The sequence below is a fragment of the Mustelus asterias genome, chromosome 29 (assembly GCF_964213995.1).
Source record: "Mustelus asterias chromosome 29, sMusAst1.hap1.1, whole genome shotgun sequence".
NCBI classification, from domain to species: domain Eukaryota; kingdom Metazoa; phylum Chordata; class Chondrichthyes; order Carcharhiniformes; family Triakidae; genus Mustelus; species Mustelus asterias.
In genome coordinates this window covers 7462324-7481889 of record NC_135829.1, presented here as the reverse complement: position 1 = coordinate 7481889, position 19566 = coordinate 7462324, and the positions used below count along the sequence as shown (strand labels likewise).

At 49.1% G+C, this 19566-nt stretch overlaps 1 protein-coding gene across 1 annotated transcript in view; it reads right to left on the bottom strand.

Moving 5' to 3' along the window:
• Positions 1-18985, bottom strand: part of ccdc33 (coiled-coil domain containing 33) — a 289497-nt gene extending 270512 nt beyond the window's left edge. The window contains exons 1-3 of the mRNA XM_078199812.1: positions 18715-18985; positions 13918-14363; positions 9817-9996 (exon numbers count right to left, since the gene is read on the bottom strand). Coding sequence (XP_078055938.1) covers positions 9817-9996; positions 13918-14363; positions 18715-18985 — 897 coding nt within the window. The remainder of the gene's footprint in view (positions 1-9816; positions 9997-13917; positions 14364-18714) is intronic.
• Positions 18986-19566: the final 581 nt, after the last annotated feature.

Here is a 19566-nt window from a genome sequence, read left to right as displayed (position 1 = left end):
ATTGCCGGGGGGCTGGAGTCACATGTAGGCCAGACCGGATAAGGACGGCAGATTATCCAAACAGTAGCCGGAGTGTGGCGACGAGGGGATTTTCACAGTAACTTCATTGCGGTGTTAATGTAAGCCTACTTGTGAGTAATAAATAAATGGAACATGAGCTGAGTTTCTGGTTAATAGTCGAGCGGTAAAACTACTGAGTCACGGCCTCCCCGAAACAACTTCATCACACCCTGTTTTTAAGTTCCCACAGACGGGTGGGGGAAGTGGGGAGGTGGGACAGGTTGTGGGGGAATATGGCCCTCCCAATTTCATAGAATCACAGAATGCCTACAGTGCAGAGAGGCCATTCAGTCCGTTGAGTCTACACCGACCACAATCCCACCCAGGCCCAATCCCCATAACCCCACATATTTACCCTGCTAGTCCCCTTGACACTAAGGGGCAATTTAGCATGGCCAATCCACCTAACCCGCACATCTTTGGACACTAAGGGGCAATTTATCATGGCCAATGCCCCTAACCCGCCCATCTTTGGACACAAAGGGGCAATTTATCATGGCCAATGCCCCTAACCCGCCCATCTTTGGACACTAAGGGGCAATTTATCATGGCCAATGCCCCTAACCCGCCCATCTTTGGACACTAGGGGCAATTTAACATGGCCAATGCCCCTAACCCGCCCATCTTTGGACACTAGGGGCAATTTAATATGGCCAATGCCCCTAACCCACACATCTTTGGACACTAAGGGGCAAATTATCATGGCCAATCCACCTAACCTACACATCTTTGGACACTAAGGGGCAATTTATCATGGCCAATCCACCTAACCTACACATCTTTGGACACTAAGGGGCAATTTGACATGGCCAATCCACCTAACCTACACATCTTTGGAGTGTGGGAGGAAACCGGAGCACCCGGAGGAAACCCACGCAGACACGGGGAGAACGTGCAGACTCCACACAGACAGTTTCTGAACATAAATTCCAGCCTTGGACAAAATTGACGATCGCTCCACAGCAAAAATAACTGGATCGGCCGCTGTCCGATGGGATACAGAGCATGACCGTTGTCAGCTTGCGTACGGTGACAGTGAAGGAGCCAAGCAGGGACTAAACGCTGGCCTTGCCAACGAGGCCCAGAATAAAGAATCCAAAGAAAGCACAATTCTCCAGCTTCCCTCTCCATTAGAAAGGAAAGTCAGGCACGTGGGAGATGAAAAAAAAAACAGACCCATAAATCCAATTATTTTGTAAGTGACTGTCACAGGGTTCATTGATTACAATTTAGCCAGTAAATTAGACGCGACTGAGCTATTTCAATGCACATCCAAGAGCTGCGTCCTCTTTGGCAGAGATTTACAGAATACCTCTCACACAGAAAAGAACATTTCAAGGCCACATTTTTAATTGAAAACACTACAGCATTGTGCAAACAAACAGACGCCACATCTGGCGTCACCTCACCGATGAATGCACTCCTTAAAGCGAGGTAACAAAGGGTGGGCTCTATCCCCTCTCCGATCTATCTCCTACTCTTTCTGAACTCCGGTCCCACAAGTGCCGGATGCCTTCTTCCACAGAATGTAGGCCATTCGACCCGACCAGTTAATGCTAGTGTCTGTGCTCCACATAATCCTCCACCCACCTCCCTTCACTTCACCCCACCAACAAAGCTCTTCTCCCTCATATATTGGCCGGAATTCTCTGGCCGCTCATGCCGGAGGGATTCTCCAGTCCCGCTGGCAGTGCCCCCCCCCTTGCGGGTTTCCCACCAGCGTGGGGTGGCGTCAATGGGAATTCCCATTGACAGCAGCGGGACTGGAGAATCCCGCCGCCAGCAAACAACGCGCCACCTCCTGCCAGTGGGAAACACGTGGCTGGGAGGCTGCAGAATCTTCCCCCCACAACATGGAAAGTGTGGTTTAAGTGGGCGGCACGGTGGCACAGTGGTTAGCACTGCTGCCTCACAGCGCCAGGGACCCAGGTTTGATTCCCAGCTTGGGTCGCCATCTGTGTGGAGTTTGCACATTCTCCCCATGTCTGCGTGGATTTCCCCCGGGTGCTCCGGTTTCCTCCCACAGTGCGAAAGACATGTTGGTTAGGGTGCATTGGCCGTGCTAAATTCTCCCTCAGTGTACCCGAACAGGCGCCGGAGTGTGGCAACTAGGGGATTTTCACAGTAACTTCATTGCAGTGTTAATGTAAGAAGTCTCACAACACCAGGTTAAAGTCCAACAGGTTTATTTGGAATCACGAGCTTTCGGAGCACTGCCCCGTCATTAGGTGAGTCTTCCTTCTTATGTGGAATGGAGTTTGTTATAATATTTGTTAATGAGAGGGTGAAGGCGGCCATACATACGCACTCACCTGATGAAGGAGCAGCGCTCCGAAAGCTCGTGATTCCAAATAAACCTGTTGGACTTTATTTTGATTTGATTTGATTTATTATTGCCACATGTATTAACATACAGTGAAAAGTATTGTTTCTTGCGTGCTATACAGACAAAGCATACCATTCATAGAGAAGGAAACGAGAGAGTGCAGAATGTAGTGTTACAGTCATAGCTAGAGCGTAGAGAAAGATCAACTTAATGCAAGGTAGGTCCATTCAAAAGTCTGACGGCAGCAGGGAAGAAGCTGTTCTTGAGTTGGTTGGCACGTGACCTCAGACTTTTGTATCTTTTTCCCGACGGAAGATGGTGGAAGAGAGAATGTCCAGGGTGCGTGGGGTCCTTAATTATGCTGGCTGCTTTGCTGAGGCAGCGGGAAGTGTAGACAGAGTCAATTAACCTGGTGTTATGAGACTTCCTACTGTGCCCATCCCAGTCCAATGCCGGCAACTCCACATCGTGTTAATGTAAGACACTAATAAATAAAAAACTTTGAAAAAAACTCTTTGACCATGAACCCGTTGAGGGAAAGGTTCTCTCTGGCGGCGATGGCGCGGTTAAAAGGTCAATGTTTTGTACTTTGGCCAACACTTACCCAGACAGGAATGTGCCTTCTAATGGGTTAATGTCTCAGAGTGTAATGCTGAAACAGCACAATTTTGCCCGATTCTTTACAATCGTTATGGTTACGTGGCAGCCATCGATAATTTGAAAGTTCAGAACTAGCAAGAATCATTAACGAGGCTGCTTTTCAGCTCGAAGGACCGGCAAAGTATAAAGCGCTCTCAGCGACGCGTGCGGTGCTGATATATAATCAGGCGCAATGAGCTTTCGTATGTAGGTATCCACAAGAAAATGGAATAGGTTCAAGGGTTTCCCAGCAGCTGGGAGAACAATGGATTCTTTCAAACTGTTATTCTAGCCAAACGTACTTTAGGTAGCTCTTTCCAGGACACAGTGTGTCTCTATCTTCAGTCGCATCAGTCATTCGATTTAAGACTTCATATAATGTAACATGGTCGCCAATGCTGCCTCGGGGCATGGGGGCAAACGAGACAAAGAGAGAGATTATGGCGCTGGCCTTTTTCTCATTTTCAGTGACGGGAACGAGTGGGAATCCTCCACGAGAGAGACACACACACTGATCCGGGTTCATCGCTGGACCTGGACTACACGTGGAATGATAGCTCCAACAGGTCTCCGACGCATTCTTACTCAAATCAAATCAGCACAAATCAAAGCAATGACAGTCCTCACAGTAAGAAAGAAAGGATTGCATTTGTATAGTGCCTTTCGTAACCTCAGCACCATCCCAAAGAGATTTTTCTTTTTATTCATTCTGTAATAACTCCACGGGGGCGAAAGTCCCGTCACCAAGTTACTTTATTTACACCATACATCTGTACACAGCCAGCTCTCCAGTTGCCCCCTGCTGAACGCAGGCTGGGAGTCTGACACACCTGCTTTAAATAGGGAGCATGAGGCTCCCTGATTTAACCATCAATTAGGACTCATTGATTCAGGCAGTTCATACTCCAGCAAGCCAACCTCATTAGCCTGGCTGAAGTCATCACAATTCGTGGGACATGGGCATCGCTGGCCAGGCCAGCATATATTGCCCATCCCTAGTTCCTAGAATCATAGACTCCTCATAGAATCCCTACAGTGCAGATGGAGGCCCATCGAGTCAGCACCAACCACAATCCCACCCAGGCCCTATCCCCGTAACCCCACATATTTACCCTGCTAATCTCCCTGACACTAGGGTTAATTTTAGCATGGCCAATCAACCTAACCCACACACCTTTAGACAGTGGGAGGAAACTGGAGCACCCGGAGGAAACCCACGCAGACACGTGCAAACTCTACACAGACAGTGACCCGAGGCTGGAACTGAACCCGGCTCCCTGGCGCTGTGAGGCAGCAGTGCTGATCATTGTGCCACCCTCGAGAAGGTGGTGGTGAGCTGCCTTCTTGAATCACTAGATTCTCCCACAGGGGGTCAGTCATGAGGGGACATAGGTTCAAGGTGAGGGGTTGGAGGTTTTGGGGAGATGCGAGGAAAAGCTTTTTTTACCCAGAGGGTGGTGACGTTCTGGAATGCGCTGCCTGGGAGGGTGGTGGAGGCGGGTTGCCTCACATCCTTCAAAAAGAGTCTGGGTGAGCACTTGTCGCATTCAGGGCTATGGGCCAAGAGCTGGCAGATGGGATTAGGTGGGAATTCCTAATGTGTTGGTGAGAACTCGATGGGCCGAAGGGCCTCTTCTGTGCTGAATGGTGCTGTGATTCGATAATTCTCTGAAACATTCTATTCACATCCGCTCTGTCAATACCCCTCAAGAAATTACATGTTTTAGCTAAGCCACCTCTTATTCTTCTAACCTCCAGCAGATGGGCAGCACGGTGGCACAGTGGGTTAGCACTGCTGCCTCACAGCGCCAGGGACCCGGGTTCAATTCCCGGCTTGGGTCACTGTCTGTGCAGAGTTTGCACATTCTCCCCGTGTCTGCGTGGGTTTCCTCCGGGTGCTCCGGTTTCCTCCCACAGTCCAAAGAACGTGCTGGTTAGGTGCATTGGCCATGCTGAATTCTCCCTCGGTATACCCAAACAGGTGCCGGAGTGTGGCGGCTAGGGGACTTTCATATAACTTAATTGCAGTGTTAATATAAACCTACTTGTGACACTAATAAATAAACTAAACTTAAAAGATACAAGCCTAGCCCACCCAATGTTTCCTCATAAGACAAACCACCCATTCCAGGTATTAATTCCAGGTATGGGCAGCATGGTGGCACAGTGGTTCACACTGCTGCCTCACAGCGCCAGGGACCCGGGTTCGATTCCTGGCTTGGGTCACCGTCTGTGTTGAGTCTGCACGTTCTCCCCGTGTCTGCGAGGGTTTCATCCGGGTGCTCCGGTTTCCTCCCACAGTCCAAAGATGTGCGGGTTCGGTGGATTGGCCATGCTAAATTGCCCCTTAGCCATCAGGGGGATTAGCTCGAGTAAATGTATGGGCTTATGGAGATTGGGCCTGGGTGGGATTGTGGTCAGTGCCGACTTGCTGGGCCGAATGGCCTCTTTCTGCACTGTAGGATTCTATGTTTCTATGCTATTTACCCCACTACTGTACACATCTTGGGATACTAAAGGGCAATTTAGAATGGCCAATCCACCTAACCTACACACCTTTGGACTGTGGGAGGAAACCGGAGCACCCGGAGGAAACCCACGCAGACACGGGGGAGAACTTGCAAACACCACACAGTTGCCTGAGCCGAGAATTGAACCCGGGTCCCTGGAATTGTGAGGCAGCAGTGCTAACCACGGTGCCGCCCTGTTTAATCATTCTCTCTCATTACCGACACTATCCTATCTTGCCTTCATGCACACCGAGGGAACTGTCACCATTCCCCAGCTCCCCCATCCCCGTGTCTCACCATTTATGAAGCTTCTAAAAATATCCGCACTTTAATGAATTAAAAATTAATAATTTGTTTTGCCAATATCCTTGCTCGCCTCCCCGGGGGCCTTCGGGCCACAGAGGAGCATAATGGAGCATTAAATTGGCAGAGACAGCATCTCCCTTAAACACACGATAATCACATAGTATTAAATTACTAGGGACGGAGGAACAAAGCTGCGGATGTAAGCTAACTAATTACTTGTTCTGGCCACAAGCATTCAGCAAACATCGGGCGCAATTTTCAATGCAGTTGCGTGGGGGAGGGTGGATGGCAAGCTCACACTGTCATGCCCACTGGCCATCGTGCCAGTTTGCCAGCATTTACATGGGAACCAGGAGTAGAAGTAGGCAATTCCTGGCATAGAATCATGGAATCATACAATCCCTACAGTGCAGAAGGAGGCCATTCGGCCCATCGGGTCTGCACCGACCGCAATCCCACCCAGGCCCTATCCCCGTAACCCACATCTTAACCCTGCTAACCCCCAAATTCAGCCCTTCGAGCCTGCTCCGCCATTCAATCAGATCACGGCCCATCTCTCCCTGGTCTCCAATCCACCTCCCCACCTGCTCTGGCCCAGCGGTTAGCACTGCTGCCTCACGGCGCCAGGGACCCGGGTTCGATTCCCGGTTTGGGTCACTGTCTGTGCGGAGTCTGCACGTTCTCCCCGTGCCTGCGTGGGTTTCCTCCGGTTTCCTCCCACAGTCTGAAAGACGTGCTGGTTAGGGTGCATTGGCCGTGCTAAATTCTCCCTCAGTGTACCCGAGCAGGCGCCGGGGTGTGGCAACGAGGGGATTTTCCACAGTAACTTCATTGCAGTGTTAATATAAGCCTACTTGTGACACTAATGAATAAAATAATGTTCCCCATATCCCTTTAATCAGTTTTTTTATTAGAAATATATCTATTACCCTCTTGAAACCATTCAATGATTCAGACTCCATCGCGCTATGGGACAGCGAGTTCCACAAATTCACCCTCTGCGAGAAGTAGTTCCTCCTCATCTCAGTGTTAAATCTACCACCTCTCAACCTATACCTGTGACCTCTTGTTCGAGATTGCCCCACAAGGGGAAACATTTAGTCTACATTTACTTTATCAATCCCACTTAAAGTTTTATATCCCTCGATCAGGTCCCCCTCTCATCCTTCTAAACTCCAGCGAGTAAAAGCCCAAACTGTTTAATCTTTCCTCAACCCCTTCATCCCTGGAATCAATCTGGTGAACCAACTCTGAACTGCCTCCAATGCCACCGCATCCTTCCTCAAATAAGGAGACCAAAACTGGGCACAATACTCCAAATGTGGTCTCACCAACACCTGAAACAATTGCGACAACACTTGTCTACTTTTATACTCCAGCCCCTTTCGCAATAAATGCCAAGATTTCCCCACCTCCAGGCCATTTTTGGAAGAAGGTGCCCAGGCATTGTGGTGGGTAGCGGGGGGGGGGGGGTGAAGGTGACCCATTCTTACGCAGGTGGTGGCATCTATTTAAGTCAATTGAAGCACCTATAAAGCGCACTCATCCTGAGCCAGCTGAGGATTCCCAGGCCCGTAACCCGGGTAACGGATGGGGGGGTGGCCTCCCCACGCCAACGCTCCATCCTGCAATTTAACCCCCTGAACTCCCCCACAACCACAATTGCCAAGAAGCAGCGATTGTGGTTATAAGACATCCTGTGGAGGGAGTTTACGGCGGCGGTCAGGTAGTTGTGCCGGCTTTGAATTTTGGCACCTTATTTCTTCAGAAGGCCCCCTCCATCTTGAGGAACATGGGAATTAGGAGCAGAAGGAAGCAAATTCAGCCCTTTGAGCCTGCTCCGCCATTCAATCAGATGATCTCTCCCTGGTCTCAAACCCACCACCCACCTGTTCCCCATATCCCCTTATCCCTCTCTCACATATCCACATTGGCAGCACCCCCGCTTTGACAATGGAACTAATGTTCTGTCAGTGTTGGGGCAGCTTGATTTGGCTTCTGGAGCTCAGCATCATTAGTTGGACAGTGGGTGCACACATTGGCCACTGATTGGACAGCGAGAGTATCCTATGGCCACTGCACCTAACCAGCATGTCTTTTGGTGTGTGGGAGGAAACTGGAGCACCCGGAGGAAACCCATGCAGACATGGGGAGAACTTGCAGACTCCGCACAGACAGTGGCCCGAGGCTGGGATTGAACCTGGGTCCCTGGCACTGTGAGGCAGCAGTGCCACCGTGCCACGCAGAATATAGTGTTGCAGTCACAAACAAGATGAAGAGAAAGATCAGCTTAATATAAGGTAGGTCCATTCACAAGTCTGACAGCAGCAGGGAAGAAGCTGTTCTTGAGTCGGTTGGTACATGACCTCCAGACTTTTGTATCATTTTCCCGATGGAAGAAGGTGGAAGAGAGAATGTCCGGGGTGCGTGGGGTCCTTAATTATGCCGGCTACTTTCCCGAGGCAGCAGGAAGTGTAGACAGAGTCAATGGATGGGAGGCTGGTTTGAGTGATGGATTGGGCTACATTCACAACTTTTCGTAGTTTCTTCCGGTCTTGGTCAGAGCAGGAGCCGTACCAAGCTGCGATACATCCGGAAAGGATGCTTTCTGTGATGCATCTGTAAAAATTGGTGAGAGTCATGGCGGACATGCTGAATGAGTGAAGCTTACAGATGATAGAATGTGGGAAAGCATCCAAGAAAAACATTCCATCTCAGTCATGAGGCCCGTATCCCCAGCCTGTTGAGGAAGTGAGTTTCAGATTTCTAACAGGTTGTGTGTGAAAATAAGAGTTTCTCAATTACAATGTGCTTGACCCAGCTGTAAATTTTAATTCACGTCCCTTAAGAACATAAGAACATAAGAACTAGGAGCAGGAGTAGGCCACCTGGCCCCTCGAGCCTGCTCCGTCATTCAATAAGATCATGGCTGATCTTTTCATGGACTCAGCTCCACTTACTCGCCCGCTCACCATAACCCTTAATTTTTTTACTGTTCAAACATCTATCTTTGCCTTAAAAACACTCAATGAGGTAGCCTCAACTGCTTCACAGGGCAGGGAATTCCACAGATTCACAACCCTTTGTGTGAAGAAGTTCCTCCTCAACTCAGTCCTAAATCTGCTCCCCCTTATTTTGAGGCCATGCCCCTCTAGTTCTACCCTATCCCTACCGTGCCACCTAGTCGGGGTGGCACGGTAGCACAGTGGTTAGCACTGCTGCTTCACAGCACCAGGGACCCGGGTTCGATTCCCGGCTTGGGTCACTGTCTGTGTGGAGTTTACACGTTCTCCCCGTGTCTGCGTGGGTTTCCTCCGGGTGCTCCGGTTTCCTCCCACATTCTGAAAGACGTGCTAGTTAGGGTGCATTGACCTGAACAGGTGCCGGACTATGGCAACCAGGGGAATTACACAGTAACTTCATTGCAGTGTTAATGTAAGCCTTACTTTTGACTAATAAATAAACTTTACTAACTTTACTTTTTAGCTCTAGTTTCACCCGCCAATGGGAACAACTTCCCTGCTTCTATCTTATCTATAATCTTGTATATTTCTATAAGATCTCCCCTCATTCTTCTGAATTCCAATGAGTATAGCCCCGGTCTACTCACTCTCTCCTCATAAGCCAACACTCCCACCTCCGGAATCAACCTAGTGAATCTCCTCTGCACCCCCTCCAGTGCCAGTATATCCTTTCTCAAGTAAGGAGACCAAAACTGTACTCAGTACTCCAGGTGTGGCCTCACCAGCACCTTATACAGCTGCAACATAACCTCACTGTTTTTAAACTCCATCCCTCTAGCAATGAAGGACAAAATTCCATTTGCTTTCTTAATTACCAGCTGCACCTGCAAACCAACTTTTTGCGATTCATTCTTGAAGTTCCCCCACCAGAGGAAATCGTTTTGCCCAAACCCATCAGATCATTTTAACATCTTACTCCCTCGGTCAGCTCTGCCTGATCCGTCGTACTTACAGGCATGTGAGGAAGTGCTATAGGGGTCCTTGTGGGAGTCTGCTCAGCAGAGGAAAGATGGAAGCTGCAATCGCTAGGCAACCGTTGATGGATGGTACATTCCTCCACCAAACTAGAGGGCGGACTATCTTCAGGCGGTTCTGGAGAAGGATCCGGATTGGTGTCTTCCACACTTTCATTCTGCAGGCAAGACAAAATATATAAAACCATAAACTTTGAATCATAGACTCCCTACAGTGCAGAAGGAGGCCATTCAGCCCATTGAGTCTGCACTGACTCTCCAACAGACCATCTTACCAAGCCTGTAACCCTACATATTTACCCCACTAATCCCCCTAACCTACACATCTTTGGACACTAAGGGATAATTTAGCACGGCCCGTCCACCTAACCTGCACATCTTTGGACACTAAGCGGAAATTTAGCATGGCCAATCCACCTAACCCACACATCTTTGGACACTAAGGAGCAATTTAGCATGGCCATTCCACCTAACCTGCACATCTTTGGACTGTGGGAGGAAACCAGAGCATCCGGAGGAAATTCATGCAGACACGCGGAAAAGGTGCAAACTCCGCACAGACAGTGACCCAAAGTCGGTATCATCACTATTTGGTCAAATTGCTGGAACTCCCTCCCTAACAACACTGTGGGTGCGCCTACACAACAGGGAACGCAGGAGTACAAGATGACGGCTCACCACCACATCCTCGAGGACAATTAGGGATGGGCAATAAACACTGGCCTAGCCAATGACACCCACAATGCATGAACGAATATGAATCAAAGCCCCTGTGGAAGACATAGGCAGCAACCAAAACTCATAAGGGCATAAGAACTAGACGCAGGAGTAGGCCATCTGGCCCCTCGAGCCTGCTCCGCCATTCAATAAGATCATGGCTGATCTTTTCGTGGACTCAGCTCCACTTACCCACCCACTCACCATAACAAATAGAATCTCATAGAATCCCTACAGTGCAGAAGGAGGCCATTCAGCCCATCAAGTCTGCACCGACCACAATCCCATCCAACCCCTATCCCCGTAAACCCCACATATTTACCCTGCTAATCCCCCTGACACTAAGGGACAATTTAGCACGGCCAATCCACCTAATCAGCACGTCTTTCAGACTGTGGGAAGAAACCGGAGCACCCGGAGGAAACCCACACAGACACGGGGGAGAATGTGCAGACTCCGCACAGACAGTGACCTAAGTCGGGAATTGAACCCGGGTCCCAGGAGCTGTGAGGCAGCAGTGCCAACCACTGTGCCACCATGCCGCCCCTGTACTCAGAAGGAACCAGCGCCCTGTTAGATGAGTAGTTTATTGGCATTCCCCGGCCAATGGCAGGATGCTTCTTCTGATATTGTTATTAACTTCCATAACAATATTGAGATGACATCATCAACCATCTCCTGAAAAGGAAACATCCTCATGAACGAAAGGCCAAATTGCATCAGGCCACAGGAGAGACAATCCAAAAGCCGATATATTATTTGAAATTTATTGGTGTCACAAGTCAGCTGACATTAACACTGCAATGAAGTTACTGTGAAAATCCCCGAGTCGCCACACTCCGGTGCCTGTTCAGGTACACTGAGGGAGAATTTAGCATGGCCAACGCACCTAACCAGCACATCTTGTTTTTGTTAGACTTCAATCTTAAGGGTTACAGAATCAAGATGTGGCACAGTGGTTAGCACTGCTGCCTCTCAGCGCCAGGGACCCGGATTCAATCCTGGCTTGGGTCACTGTCTGTGTGGAGTTTGCACGTTCTCCCCGTGTCTGCGTGGGTTTCCTCCAGGTGCTCCGGTTTCCTCCCACAGTCCAAAGGTGTGTGGATTAGGTTAGTTGGCCATGCTAAATTGACCCTAGTGTCAGGGGAGTTAGCAGGGTAAATGTGTGGGGTTACGGGAATAGGGCCTGGGTGGGATTGTGGTTGGTGCAGACGCGATGGGCCGAATGGCCTCCTTCTGCACTGTAGAGATTCTATGCGATTTATAAATATCATCATTGATCCAGTCAAATGGCGACGGAATGTTCTGGAAGGGCTACTCCTATTGTTTTATTATACATAACAGGACGTTATGTGGGGAGGTGGGGAGACTGCAGAGGGACTTGGACAGGTTAGGAGAGTGGACAAAGAAGTGGCAGATGGAATACAATGTGGGAAAGTGTGAGGTTATGCACTTTGGGAGGAAGAATAGAGGTAGAGACTATTTTCTAAGTGGGGAAAGGCTTCGGAAACCGGAAACACAAAGGGACTTGGGAGTCATTGTTCAAGATTCTCTTAAGGTTAATGTGCAGGTTCAGTTGGCAGTTAGGAAGGCAAATGCAATGTTAGCATCCATGTCGACAGGGCTAGAATACAAGAGCAGGGATGTACTCCTGAGGCTGTATAAGGCTCTGGTCAGACCCCATTTGGAGTATTGGGAACAGTTTTGGGTCCCATACCTAGGAAGGATGTGCTGGCCTTGGAGGGGGTCCAGAGGAGGTTCACAAGAATGATCCCAGGAAGGAAGGGTTTGTCATATGAGGAGTGGTTGAGGACTCTGGGTCTGTACTCGATGGAGTTTAGAAGGATGAGGGGGGATCTCATTGAAACTTACAGGATACTGCGAGGCCTGGATAGAGTGGATGTGGAGAGGATGTTCCCATTCGTGGGAGAGACTAGAATCCAAGGGCACAACCTCAGAGTGAAAGTACACTCCTTTAAAACTGAGATGGCGAAGAATTTCTTCAGCTAGAGAGTGGTGAATCTGTGGAACTCTTTGCCACAGAAGGCTGTGGCAAAGGTCATTGAGGTGTCTTTAAGACAGAGATAGATAGGTTCTTGATTGGTAAGGAGATCAAGGGTTACGGCTAGAAGGAAGGAGAATGGGGATGAGAAACTTATCAGCCATGATTGAATGGCGGGGCAGACTCGATGGGCCGAATGGCCTAATTCTACTCCTATTGTTACAAGTCAGGTTCGATACCTCAAGGTGAAGCTCGCCTGACCTGTAATTTTTTACGTTGAGTTTGGCTAGGATGAGCATGCGAGATTTCACTCCAGGTGCGATTTAACTGACCCATGAGGAGCCTTTATCAAAAACAAAGTTTAATTAAGAATATTGTAGTTATGTATAGTAAGACACTTAGCAGGAACTTTTAACCATTACAAACAAGAAACACAACAACCACAATAACGTGTAACTCTTAAGGAAATATCTCTAATGTGTTTCAACCAAAGGGAGGCGGAACGGTGGCACAGTGGTTAGCACTGCTGCCTCACAGCACCAGGGACCCGGGTTCGATTCCCAGCTTGGGTCACTATCTGTGTGGAGTCTGCACATTCTCCCCATGGCTGCGTGGGTTTCCTCCGGGTGCTCCAATTTCCTCCCACAGTCTGAAAGACATGCTGGTTGGGCGCATTGGCCGTGCTAAATTCTCCCTCAGTGTACCCGAACAGGCGCCGGAATGTGGCGACTAGGGGAATTTCGCAGTAACTTCATTGCAGTGTTAATGTAAGCCTTACTTGTGACTAATAAACGAACTTTACTTGAAACCAAAGTCGACATCCAATACAGAAAACCCTCCAAAAAATACAATACAGCATAGGTTAATACCCACTTGTTACAGGAATCCAGCCTCCTGGATTGAGTGCTGAAAATCCCCTGTGAAGAAACTCAGAAGAGGTTGTAGTCAAATCTGTTTCCCAAAACACAGCTTCTTTAAGGTAAGGTGGCAATAAACCTCTCCTTCAGCTAAAATAGCTTCAGAACCAAAGAGAAGAACAGGAGGAGAGAGAGAGAGACTGCTTCTTAGCTTACTGCTAAACTGCTTCCAATACACCCCCCCAAAACAAAACTAAAAGCCCAAAGGGAAAAAACCCCTATCACCTGACTGCCACATTTTAGCTCCACCCCCTAATGACATCACTGAAGCTGTAAACTGTCTGATTTTAAAAAAAACTTTCTTAAAGGTACATTCACATGACACTATATCTTAAGGTCTTATGGACTTTGACAATCCGCATCTAGATTCACAACACTTCACCACTGAAGAAACATCTCAGATCAATCCAATAAAAAATTCAGTCAGTATATTCAGCTCCTACCTGAGGGATGGGTGAATGCGGTGTTGTCCATTGTTGTGGTGATGATGTTGGGAAGGACGATGGCACTTCCAGCGTTGGGCCTGGGGGCAAGCCTGAGGTAAGGAGATGAGAGTACCCTCCCTCCTTGCTCGCCCGTGTTGAGGAGCCGCCCCGGGGCGCTGCCTCCTTCGGGAGCCGCACCTCGTGGAAGGAAACGTTACAAGCCATCCTCCCACAATGCATTGAGAGCTCGTCACCCTGCACGCGCAACAGGGCCACAATGTTGCTGTAGCAGTAAAAGTCCTCGTGCTCCTGGGCAAAAACATTGATCCTGGGCGCGTTGGTGCGGGGGTAGATGGCGAAGAACGCCTCGCCCTCCTTCTTGACACTCTTGGGGGCTGAGCCAGTTACGCGAAAAGCTTCGATGCGCAGTCGAACATCGTGGTTTTTATCATTTTGACAATAGCCTGCGAAAATAAAGCAAGCTTTGCATTTACTGAGCCATTCTTGGGACATCCCAAAGTCCTTCACAGCGCACTGAGGTACTTTTGAAGTGTTGGCAGCCAAATGGCGTATGGCAAGATCCCATAAAGAACATTAATAAATAACTCAGCTGCTGGTTGGAGGATAAATGTTGGCTGAGGCACCAGTGAGAACTCCTCCTCCTCTTTACTTGCTGTCATTGAATCTTTTACGTAGACAAGCGAACAGACATGACATTAGTTTGTTATCTCATTGGAAAGACAGCACCTCTGACAGTGTAGCACTCCCTCAGTACGACGTTGGGGTGTCAGGTGAGGTTTTGTGGCTCAGGAGTGAATGGGACATAATCACAGATTCCCTACAGTACAAAAGGAGGCCTTTCAGCCAATCAAGCCTACACCGACAACAATCCCACCCAGTCCCTATCCCCGTAACCCCACACATTAAGGCTGCAGGTCCCACTGACATTAAGGGACAATTTAGCATGGCCAATCCATCTAACCTGCACATCTTTGGACACTAAGGGACAATTTAGCACGGCCAATCCATCTAACCTGCACATCTTTGGACTGTGGGAGGAAACCGGAGCACCCGGAGGAAAGCCACACAGACACAGGGAGAACGTGCAGACTCCACATAGACAGTGACCCAAGCTGGGAATCGAACCCCGGGTCCCTGTGCTCCGGTTTCCTTCCCTTCCAAAGATCATAGAATCATAGAAATCATAGAAACCCTACAGTGCAGAAGGAGGCTATTCGGCCCATCGAATCTGCACTGACAACAATCCCCCCCAGGCCCTATCCCCGTCACCCCACATATTTACCCTGTTAATCCCTCTAACCTACGCATGCCTGGACACTAAGGGTCAATTTAACATGGCCAATCAACCTAACCCGCACATCTTTGGTGTGTTGGAGGAAACCAGAGCACCCGGAGGAAACCCACGCTGACACGGGGAGAACGTACAGACTCCACACAGACAGTGACCCAAGCCAGGAATTGAACCCAGGACCCTGGAGCTGTGAGGCAGCAGTGCTAACCACTGTGCCACCGTGCCGCCCCAGGCTGTACAGGTTAAGTGAATTGGCCATGCTAAATTGCCCCTTAGTGTCCAAAGATGTGCAGGTTAGGTGAATTGGCCATGCTAAATTGCCCCTTAGTGTCCAAAGATGTGTAGGTTAGGTGAATTGGCCATGCTAAATTGCCCCTTAGTGTCCAAAGATGTGCAGGTTAGGTGGATTGGCCATGCTAAATTGCTCCTTAGTGTCCAAAGATGTGCAGGTTAGGTGGATTGGCCATGCTAAATTGCCCCTTAGAGTTCAAAGATGTGCAGGTTAGGTGGATTGGCCATGCTAAATTTTCCCTTAGTGTCCAAAGATGTGCAGGTTAGGTGATATTAAGACAGGTGACCAAAGGGTTGTTTTTACGAAGGTATTAAAGGCAGAGAGAGGGGCAGCAATGTCGAGTTGTTGTGGGAGTCTATTCCAGAGCTTAGCTCCCAGGCAGCTGAAGGCACAGCTGCTGAAGGAGACATTAAAACCACCGATACACAAGAGGCCAGGATCGGAGGAGTGCAAATGCATCCGAGGCTTTTTTTTCGGACTTGAGGACATTTCAGAGATAGGGGGGTCCCTTGGAAGGATCTGGGCACAGCAATGAGGATTTTAAACTGACAATATTTTTAGCCCAGGAAACAATGCGGATGGTGAGTGAATGGGACTTGGTGGGAGTTAAGATACAGGCAGTGGATCAAGAGGGTGAAAGGTCAAAAAGGCCAACAATGGGAGTTTTGGAATCGAGTTGCGTACCTTGCGCCCCCTCCAGGAACTGAAGATCAATCTCCAGCACATGACTGTGTGCAACCCTGGAGAAAAATCATCCAGACACATCAAAAAATATTGATTTTTTAGTTATTTTCTTTGAATTTTTCTTTTGACCAGATATTGAGAATGGGAGGAAATTGGCTGTTTGGCTGGCAGTCAGGCACCATTCAATTGGGTAATGAATCTTCTTGCTTTCCAATTGTCGGAAGGCAGTGCGTCACAAGGGCGGATGTGTTGGCCGACTAATGGAACATGGCGGAAAGTCAGGTAATGATACCTCCAGGGATACGTACAATCACAGTTGGCAACCCTATTTGGAAGAGCTTCTTCAGTATCCCAGGAAGCAATATGAAGACTTCAAACGCTCGGCAAGTGAGGTGTAACAGAGGTAAGATAAAGGATAAATGTCCTGTGGTGAACCATAGATGGTTACCACTATGGGTACTGAACCATAGATGGTTATCACTATGGGTACTTGTACGTATGTTACTCTTGTTACTGTTGGGGTTAGGGTTGGGGTGTTCCACCTGTTAGCATTGTTCTGTGGTACACTCCGGTTGGCTCCGCCTCCCTATAGGAGTATAAAGGTCACTGCACTTCCTAGTGACCCCCTTAGTCTGGGATTGTATTGTTAAGCAGTATGCTCTATTCTTGTTGCTAATAAAAGCCTTTATTCCCGGGTACGATCCAGCCTCCCGAGTGGATTAATCGCGCATCATGTCCGTCCATCCATCCGTCCATCCATCCAACCAGCCACCACCACTCAATGACATCCCTTGGCGCAAATCACCGACTATGTTCCAATTTGAACACTAGCTCCCCGAACAGGTCAGTGGACAGTGAAATGGTTCTGCTCCTGTTCCTGGCAAAATTCACCCGGTACATGTCTGCGTGCACAAGGCCACCAGCCAGAGATTCCTTTATCTCATGCGTACACTTAAATCTTTAATATGCATGTCACAGACTAGGACTGGGGAGTATCTATTACTGTGCTGGAAGACATTCACAGGCTTTTAAAAATTCACATTCAGACAGGCATCGCTGGCAAGGCGGGCGATTAAAACCCAACCCTGATAGCTCTTGAGAAGGTGGACCTTCCTCCAGGACCACTACAGTCTTGTGTGAGTTGAAGGGACTCCCACAGCGCAGTTTGATCAGAGTTCCAGTATTACTGCATTGCAGCAACTATAAGCCCACTCAAGGTATCACAGCCCTTCAGAATCAGGTACAAAAGTATAACTCCTGTATCCCGCCCTCACCATCTGCATCCGCTGTGGTTTAACTTGAAATTGTACTGCATTTTTTTCAATCGGAATATTTGGATGAGCGGTTGAAATATCGTAAAGTTCGAGGATCTGGGACAAGTGCAGGAAAACGAGATTAGCGCGTCTTTAGCGCTGCAGACTCGATGGGCCGAAGGGCCTTTTCTGCACTGTATGGGCGGAACTTTCCTATCCCGCCTGCCACGGGAATCATGCAAAGGTCCGTTGACCTCAGGCGGGATTTTCCGATCTTGCGACGGGCACAGCCAGACAATCCGCCACATAATGACCAGGGCTGGGGCACAGTGGTTAACACTGCTGCCCCACAGCACCAGGGACCCGGGTTCGTGTCTGCGTGGGTTTCCTCCGGGTGAATCATAGAACCTACAGTGCAGAGAGAGGCCATTTGGCCCATTGAGCCTGCGCCAACAACAATCCCACCCAGGTCCTGTCCCCATAACCCCACATATTTATCCTCCCAATCCCCCTGACACTAAAGGTCAACTTATCGTGGCCAATCAACACTCCGGCACCTGTTCAGGTACACTGAGGGAGAATTTAGCATGGCCAATGCACCCTAACCAGCACGTCTTTCGGAGTGTGGGAGGAAACCGGAGCACCCGGAGGAAACCCACGCAGACACGGAGGAGAATGTGCAGACTCCACACAGACAGTGACCCAAGCCCGGAATCGAACCCGGGCCCCTGGCGCTGTGAGGCAGCAGTGCTAACCACTGTGCCGCCGTGCCGCCAAATTCCGTTTCAGTGCTCCGGTTTCCTCCCACATTCCAAAAGACGTGCTGGTTAGGGTGCACTGGCCGTGTTAAATTCTCCCTCAGTGTACCCAAACTGAATGTGGCAACTAGGGGATTTTCACAGTAACTTCATTGCAGTGTTAAGATGAGCTTTGACAAAGGGTCTTCTGGATGCGAAACGTCAGCTCTTTTCTCTCCTTAACAGACGCTGCCAGACCTGCTGAGATTTTCCAGCATTTTCTCTTTTGGTTTCGGAGTCCAGCATCCGCAGCAATTTGCTTTTAGTGTGAGCCTACTTGTGACGCTGATAAATTGACGGACTCACCTGATGAAGGAGCAGCGCTCCGAAAGCTCGTGATACCAAATAAACCTGTTGGACTTTAACCTGGTGTTGTGAGAATTCTTACTGTGCCCACCCCAGTCCAACGCCGGCATCTCCACATTAACGTAAAACTCTACGGGATACTTTCTGTTTTAACCCTGAAACTATTGTTACCTTTAGGAAGCCGGAAGACGAATTTCTTCTTGAGGACCGTGTGGACTTCGTTGATGTTCGTCTGGGCGACGATATCGGTGCTCCCGGTGTTGGTGCGCAACACATCGCCATCGTTGACCCGCAGCTTCACACCCACCCCGGACCCCTCGAGGAGCGGGTTTTCCACCGTCAGTCTCAAGCCGTACTGCCCCACTTCATTGAACTGCACGTTGACGATCTCAAACTCAAAGTCTAGCTCCTTATCTTCGATTTTTAGTCGCGACCTGTGCATGTTTTTTGCAAAGGTGTCTCGTGCCGTACCACCGCCCCCCCCTCTCTCTCTGAGCAACCCCCACCACCGTGTCCCTCCACTGTAGGCCAAGAAGATATTGCCGGATTGAAATGCCACCCGCAATGGAGGAAGAGAGTTTAAAACTGCACTGGATCTGAGTGTTGTCAAAGGAATAACCTTCCCAGGTCACAGATTATGAATGGTTGCCACAGATCCATTGTCTGTCAGGACGGTAACAGGAGAATTCACAGCGGTGTCACATTACCTGGGCCCTGGCTGTAGCGGCACTCAGTTTCTCACAGGACAATGAACAGGTGCTTTGTGCTCCCGTCCAACAGGCAGCCCCTGTTCTCCCCCTCGATTGTGGGAGTTCGATTCAGGCAACCTGCTCACTTTGTTGTCGCAAATCTAGGCAGCAACCACAGGCCAATCAAAGCGCTGGATAAAACAAACACAGTACACTTCAAAGTCAATGGGTTATGTACTTAGAACAGCCAACGGGTTCCACAAAGATCAACACTTAGAACTGACAAAGATAAACTGGAGACGCACCAAAATTGCAAAACTTCAATAACTCTTAT